At 37.5% G+C, this 8,076-nt stretch overlaps 1 protein-coding gene across 1 annotated transcript in view; it reads right to left on the bottom strand.

The window, feature by feature from the left end:
* The window catches only part of Jakmip2 (janus kinase and microtubule interacting protein 2), a 162,441-nt gene that overhangs the window by 47,338 nt on the left and 107,027 nt on the right, over nucleotides 1–8,076 (bottom strand). The window contains exon 3 of the mRNA XM_005381120.2: nucleotides 1,508–2,005. Coding sequence (XP_005381177.1) covers nucleotides 1,508–2,005 — 498 coding nt within the window. The remainder of the gene's footprint in view (nucleotides 1–1,507; nucleotides 2,006–8,076) is intronic.

The raw sequence follows: 8,076 nt of genomic DNA, 5'->3' as shown, positions 1-8,076 counted from the left end.
AAGTGTGGAGATAGGTTGTGTAAAAGGAAGGGAAAATAAAAAAGAGTGCATAAATCTTATTGAAGCAGTTTCTCTTGTCACTCTGTTTGCACACAATTTTTGAACCTCTTACCCTTCAGGTGGTTTAGATTTTACATTGTTATGAAGATAGACTTCATGTCTACATTAGTGATGTGGTAGTAAAAGGAAGTCATAGAAAAAATGTACAGGTCAACAAGTGAATACATTCATAGATTTTACATTGAAAATAATTAACAAAAATATTTCATGCAAAGTCCTTTTAAAAAATTTACCTACCTACGAACGCCAAAGCTCAGGGTCTTGATTCTTTCTTCAGCAGCCATTGCTGCTTTGAGAAACCAAAGGCAGGGCAGAGACCAATACCTCTGCTCTGGGTTTGGTCTTTATTGTCAAACAATGCAGTAGAATAAGTGGAAGATTTTAAAAAAATCAGAAATTTGGCAACAACATTTTATGTTTATGCTGTCTTACAGTACAAAGAAAACCACACATGTTTAGCTTTTAAAAGTGTTCTGTGGTAACTATTTTTAACTTAAAATTGAAATCCTAGAAATATCATCCAAAAAACCATAATTAGGATTCTTAGAAAATAATTGTACAAAATTGGAAAACAAAAGAAAATAAAGTTTTTCCCTAAAAATACAATTTTTAGAGAAGCATAAAATATATTCTAATAGCAATTGTTAATTAATATGACATGACTAAGGTATAACTAACACTAAATACTTGAATACAAATGCTATTTCTAAATAACTTAGGACACTGTATGTTTTTGTTAGATGTTAGTTTTATATTCATGCATGGTGAGGGACTTATGTGACTTTTGGTCATCATACCAAAAAAATGATCTAATTCTTTAGGAAGTGAGATAAGTCTAGAAAATTTTAAATAGTAAACAAGCTCTTGAAGGATTACAACCAATCAAAAAATCATAATGGCTCTTGTTTTTAACAGTCCTTATTCACTTTGAGGGAAAGATCTATTTAAAATGTGGAGGGATTTTATAGCTCTGTGTTTTGCTTTCAGGCACTGTTCTTGGAAAAAAAAGGCAGGTGAATCACTCAGGATGTTTCCAGTGGTTTTTCAGGCATCTTGAAAAGCACAGAATCATCCCTTATAAAAAGCCCTATGCATATTACAAATGTCCACAAACCATGCTGAATTTGAAAAAGTTCATAATTTATGATATTTTAATAGATACCCAAGATAACAGTTACTGTACAGATATTCTCCACATATGTGAACCTGGGAGAATCCAATTCTGAGGTGGGTAACTAAAAATTCCCATAACTCTGGTTTTAGCTTGGGCATATATCTCGTTGTTTAGCTACCTAACTAGCTACCTTGTATTTTTGGATAGAACACTGAACAAAATATGAGCATTATTTAAAATCCAGTGGTAAGGGAACACACGAACAAGCAAATTCCATGGAGCTCTAGACCTGGAAAGAGAACGCGTCTGCCCTGGTCTGGTGCGATTACTAACCAGCCTCCGAATGTCCCGCTCTGACTCCCACTTGATCTTCGAGATGGCTTCTTGGTGAGACTGATGCTCGCTCCTAAGGTCCCCAGCCTTGATTTTATCTGCTTGGATCATATTGCTCAGTGCCTCGTCCACTTGCTTCTTGGCCGTTTTTAGGTCCGTAATTTCCTGTAGCAGCTTAAGCCGCTCTGCATCAAACAGTTTCCGGGCCTCCTCCCGGGCCTCAATGGTAAGCGCTGTCCTTACTTTGTCGCTGCTGCCATCCCGGAGGGCACAAAGAGCAGACTTGAGCCTCTGAATCTCTCCGTCCCGCACCTTCACTGTCCTTGACATTTCCTGCTCGTGCTGCTTGATGAGATTCTCCCGCACGGCCTGCAGCTCCTTCATCTTCTCCTCATGGAGCTTGGCTTTGAGCTCTGTCACCAGCACCGTGTGCTTGCGCTGCTCCAGCTCACGAATTCTCTTTGCTTCTTGAGTCTTCTCTCTTTCAAGCTTGGATACCTAAACGCAGAGAAGAAAAAAGATAAAAGAGATGAGCCTCAAAGAGAAGGTGTGCTCCCAGGCAGGATCTGCAGTTTAGGCTGCTGTGATCGCTTAATTCCTCATTTCTTTTCAAATTCCAGCCACTATGAGCTCAGAGGGCGGGGAACCACAGTATTCAAACCTAGGAATACACTTACAACTATTTATATGACTTTGTTCCGACACATATTTCATGTTCTGGGCCTTACTATTCGGTGTGTGGTCTACAGACAAGCTCAGTAGCAACTAGGCTCTTGGGCTCCATCCCAGACTTCCTGAAACTGGGGGAGAGGGGAAGTGTTGGTGTAATGGGCTTCTCCCTGGTATACAAGCATTCAATGCAAAACACATGGAGAGGTTCTTAGACCAAACAACCTTAGCCAGATCCGAAATGACAAATGTGGCCATCTCTGGATAGCTCAAAGTTTGATAGTGTGATTAGGCCAGTAAACTGGTACCTAAAGCAACATTACAAAATCTCTCTCTCCCTTCCGTTTTCTTTTGGAAGAGAATCTACTGCTACTAATGAGACTGTGAAAAATAAAGATACTTCAACTTACCTTTTTTGGTGCGGCAACCCAGTTCCATTCCCAAATTTCCAGGGATGTCTCTCTGCATCTGCTCTATTCTTACTCCTACCACTCTAATTTGCCCTGCCCCTCTAGCCACTTTTCTAAGAATTTTAATAAACTGTTACTTCTAACCACGTTACCTTTCAAGAATTCTGGTTAAGAATACAATCTTGTTTTTGGTTGTATTTCCAGGGATAGGTCTCAGTTTAGGTTAACAATTGTGCTTTCTCAGTCTGGCTGGTCAGTCTGGGCCAGTAGCTCTGGGTGGAGTTTTGACATTAGGAGCTTGGCAAAGCTTCTCTGGGTCTTGTTGTGCATCCTCTTTCTGCCACTTCAGGCTCTGTCGTTGTTTTCTCTCCCTATGTTTCTTTCTGTCATAACACACATACATACCCACATCCTCACTACTTAAAATAACTTGGAAAAGGAGAAGAAACTTTAAGATCCCCAAGAGCATTGTCTAGTTCTATTGAATCTGTTCCTTGTTGAACTGGAAGATTTCACAAAAGATTAGTTAAGAGCCTTTTGAGGTAAAAAAATTAATACTCAAAGCCCATATTGAAATCATTACAATTGTAATGTGAACTGTTTGAGATTTTACTTCAAGACTTTATCTACTCTTAGCTATTGCAGCATTTTCTAAGTCCTCATAGAATTTTATGAGTATTTTATTTTAAAAGCTACAATGAGGGCTGGAGATATAGCTCAGTGACACAGTACCTGCCTGGCGAGCATGAGGTCATGAGTTCAATTCCTGGTAACCCCCCCAAAAGCCAGTTACCCTTATAAAGGTTGTTCTTTTATAAAAAAAAAAAACTTTTTATTAATACATGTTTGCAGTATATAATGTTTCCATTCCTTGTGTGGAGCTGGTCCATGGGCACAGGGCAGTTTAATTTCTTCTTCACGCCTTTTTGTTTCCCTCCCTGCCTTCCTCCCTCTTCCTCCAGCTCTTGACTGCCTTCACATTTGAGAAAGATCTATCTCCTTACTTCCTCTTTTCTATTTTTTATTTTGCTCTTTATTAATAATCTGGGTTTCTCATGTATGAGAACTCATGTGATCTTTAAGCTTCTGTGTCTGAATTACTTCACTTAACGTTACGGTCTCAAGGTACGTTCATTTTCCCACAAATGACTCAGGTTGATTCTGAAAAGCTTGAAGCACAAGAGGACTTAGCGTACTAAGCAGCAAGGCATCTTCAATCGGCTGTCCTTTGATTCTCCCCAGCTTCCTAAGTCCCTTCCTGGGGCCCTGTCCTCTCACATGTCCTAATGCTGTGCTGTCTAGCACAGTGGCCACTCGACACACTGAACCCTCTCAATATCCAAGTTTGAACAAGGTTTTCTTTAAGGGTAAAATACACTCTGGATTTTGAAGACTTACTGTGAGATATAGGATGTAAACTTTCCTGTTAATCATTTTTATATTGATTACATGTCAAAGCTTTAATAGTTGTATAAAATAAGTTGAATACACTAAGTTATCACAACTAGTTCTGCTTGTTTTACTTTATAAAGTTGTAGCTAAAAGAACTTAAAAGATCACATTCACAGGTTGCAGTTGTTGCTTACCATATGGTTCTTTGTTCAACATTGCTCTAGAGTTCTGAAGGGGTAATTTACTGAACATAAATTTCCCAGGCTTGCTGGTGATATTCTTTCAGTAAAGCTCTGTTCTCGCTTTATTTATGTGCCTGTTCAAAAATCACCCCAGGACCCTTCATTCTGTAGAATAAAATCCCTCACCTGAGCCTTGCCTCTCAGATTTTCATGAAAGCTGGATAGACTTTGGCTCCTCCTACCTTCCTCCCTCTGCTCCCCTGACCCTGCTCAGAGCCCAGGACATCGGGCTATTTACTGGAAGTGGCACATCTCTGGTCCTGTGCTTACGGTTTCCTCTCCCTGTTCTGCCCTTCCCTCTGCTCCTTTGTGATGCTCTTTATCCTCGGGGCCCAGCTCGATGTCATCCTTGCCTGATATGCAACCCTGATTGTCCAGGACAAAGCTCCTTCTCTTGCCTTTGTTTCTCAGTGCTTCCTTACTGGCCTGTTCCATTCTTTTCTATCTGTTCTGATTTTTACATGCTTGGTTATCCTGAACTACCTTCTCTCCTCCTGAAACTCTTAGAAGGCTGCCACTGAATACCCTTGGGTTCTCAGTACAGCATACAGGAAGCAGCCAGAAGGCAAATGCTCATTAAAAGAGAAGGACCAGCATGTTTCACTGGGTAACTTCCTAACCAGAGGCAAGAATTCTTTATGTCATACAATCAGAGAATGCAGTCTTGTACAGTTACAAGAGCGCCCCATCCATTCCTTCTCTACAGGACACTATAACAAGACAAAACGCCAAACATAAAGTCCACCTTTTGCTTGATGTTTCTTTTAGTGCTGCAGTAGGGAGACCCTAGATCATATTCCCTATCTTTCTATAGTGAATCAGAAAAGATATTTTCTAGACCAGGGTGGGCATACTACAAACCATGAGTTAAATTTATCCTACTCCTTGCTTTTATACATAAACTTTTATTGAAACCACAACCATACCCATTCATTTATGTATCATTTAAATCTGCTTTCAATCTATAGTCAAGCTGAGTATATTATTTAGCCCACAAAACCTAAAATATTTACCAGCTTTTCTTCTATAGGAAAAGCTTATTGATTCCTGTTCTAGATAACACAAGTTTTAGAGGAAGGGCCTTATTTTTCACTTCGTTTTTATTTTTATTTTCTTGCTGATTAAAAAAGCTCAGTTTATCTTCTACATAAAACACTGGGAAGGTAACTTGCACAAGTGATAGGAATTTAGTGTTTTTTGATCTTGGCAGGAGGTAATAATATTAGGTATTTAGATCAGTGGTCAGTGCTGCCGGAGTGTTGGTGAATAAGTTACTAGAGAAAATTTTAGAAAAGTATCACTACAATAATGGAAAACTGTAATAAAATTGGACAAAGGATAAGAAATTCTAGATTTTCTTTTGCTGTGTTACTGTTGTAAATGCTATTGGTGAACAAGTTACTAAAGAAAATTTTAGCAAGCTTTCCCATTATGAAAAAACAAAGTGGACAAAGAGTAAGAATGGATTTGCTTTTTCTATTTCAATATCTGCTTCCCCTAGGAAAGTTGATTGAGAAATACTTGCTATTGGTATTTCAAAGATTAAAGTAGATAATGCATGGAAAAATAGCTTGTGCTATAAAAGTACTATTATATGTATGGCAATATTAGATAGAATAGGAGATCTTTAAAATTATGTCAAATTCTCCATAAGATGTGATTGTATCTCCCTGCAAATCTATCATTTCTCTCAAACTATAAACACTAGTTTTTTTGTGTAGATAGACATAAAGGGAAATCTGCAAAAGTTTTAGAAGTGAAAATAAAGTTGCATAGAAAATACCAATCAGACCCACATGTGTAAACATCCTATTGTCTCCCTAGTGTAAGAATCCAAAAGAGTAAATAAACCCCCAAATATACAATAGATATTATGAAATGGAAAGAAATTGCTAAAAAGGAACAACTGGGATGAGGTAAAGGAGAAAATCAAGAAAGAAGGGAAAGTACAGATAGATATAGATATACAGAAACAGATACAGATATAGATATATGTATATGGAAGGATAGCTGGGAAAATTGTACTGCTCATGTGTAATGGTTTATTGAAAGGAATACTTCATGCTTAACTCTTTTGACCAATTTTGCACACTTATATCTGGTAATCTGAACAACTAATTTGAAGACAACAATATGCAATATAACAACCATTGATGAATTCTTACCATCTTGTTCAGTGAAGCTCTGTATCATTTCTAATTTTTTTATTATTGTTATTGTCTTTAATAATTTGATCAATCTTGCATTCTTGCATCTGGTAATCTGTGCAACTTCATTGAAGATAACAATACATAACAACCACTGTTAATTCCTATCATTTTATTTTGAAACTGTGTGTCATTTTTATTGCTTTTGCTTTGTTTTGTTTTTGTCTATGTTGTTGTTATTTTGGTATTGTTTTTTATTCTCTTTAAAATTAAGAAAAAAGAAAATATATTCCAGCCCAAAGATAAAAAACAAATATAAACCAACACTGTCTTCTTCTACATTACTTAAGGGAATCTATAAAAATTAACAAAATTCAAAAGAATCGAGCAATGTTTCACATTTCTTGTGTCCACTTATTTTAGCTGTCATTGAGACTGGCAATTTTTGTAGAATTTATAGGCATGGCTTTTTTTTTCTTTAACTTGGGAAATAGGTTTCCCAGTGAAGAAATCCTAAAGGATGTAACTGAAATGTGGTGAGAAGGAGCCTTAAAATTTTTGTAGTAAGTATTTGCAACATAAATGAACCAATAAAGAAATATATTGAAATATTTTAATGTAAATCTTGAGATTAATATACAAAAGGATGAGCTATTCCCTAGGAAAACAATGAAGAGATGAAGAATGTAATATTTTGAAATAACAGATGAAAGAAAGAATGTTGATTACTGGACATGATTTATGGAGGGGCATTACAGCTCAATCATAGCAAGTGCTTACGGAGGCCTTCCTTAAGATTTTACACTTATGACTTAACTTCCTAGGAAGCTGTAGACCATTGGTGGAATTTATTCATTACAATTCCATATGAGAAGTGAGCAACAACCTCTACATGAGCACCATGAGGAGCAGTCCTGTGTGAGCTGGGGGCCAGGTCTGGGTCAGAGCACGTGTCTTGGTGTTCCCTCTGAAAACTCAGGTAGCCACTTTACCTCTGTCAACCTCAGCTTTCTCATTCCTAAATTAAGGTTGGTGACATCATTTTCCTATGGTCATAGTGAGGATGAACTTAGACACCATGGCAAAAGCCCTTTAAAAAGTCTGGAGCACATTAATTCATGAAAGATACCATAATCTTAATTTTGGTGAATATTGTTGTGTATAATAACATCATATTCCACAATGTTATATTAGTGCCACCACCAATATAAAGTACCCCTGTGTGGTGATAAGATTGACATTACTATATTATAGTATTAAGGTTGTACCAAGTATTTTCCAAACATAAAGAAGTGTTCACAGATAAATATGTGTTTCTTTAGTATGTACTGAGTTCCTTGGCACTGGTGGCATCAAATCTTAACTTGGGTGATGTTTGGAGCAGGGTACCCTGAAGAGAACTGTCAACATGAGCTCCAGAATGCCTTCCATTCCAGGAAGACTGGTGGGAAACTGAATCCTATTGGGAAAAACTACACTATGACAGCGCTCTGTCATATTGCTGATATTGCTCTCAGTGACATCCCTACTGACATCAGGGGATGAGAATCCATGACCACTTCACAGGGGCCTCACATTATATTTTTTATCCCTCGTCTTAATTCTAGTCTAGCCTTTGGAAGATGCCAGTGTAAATTCTAACAAGATAGAGATGGTGATGATTTGAGCTTTAATGTGATCTTCTAAGCCTAGGCTGAAAACTGAAGTGC

The sequence above is a fragment of the Chinchilla lanigera genome, unplaced genomic scaffold (assembly GCF_000276665.1).
Source record: "Chinchilla lanigera isolate Chin_1 unplaced genomic scaffold, ChiLan1.0 scaffold00014, whole genome shotgun sequence".
NCBI lineage: Eukaryota > Metazoa > Chordata > Mammalia > Rodentia > Chinchillidae > Chinchilla > Chinchilla lanigera.
This window is presented reverse-complemented; position numbering and strand designations above follow the sequence as displayed.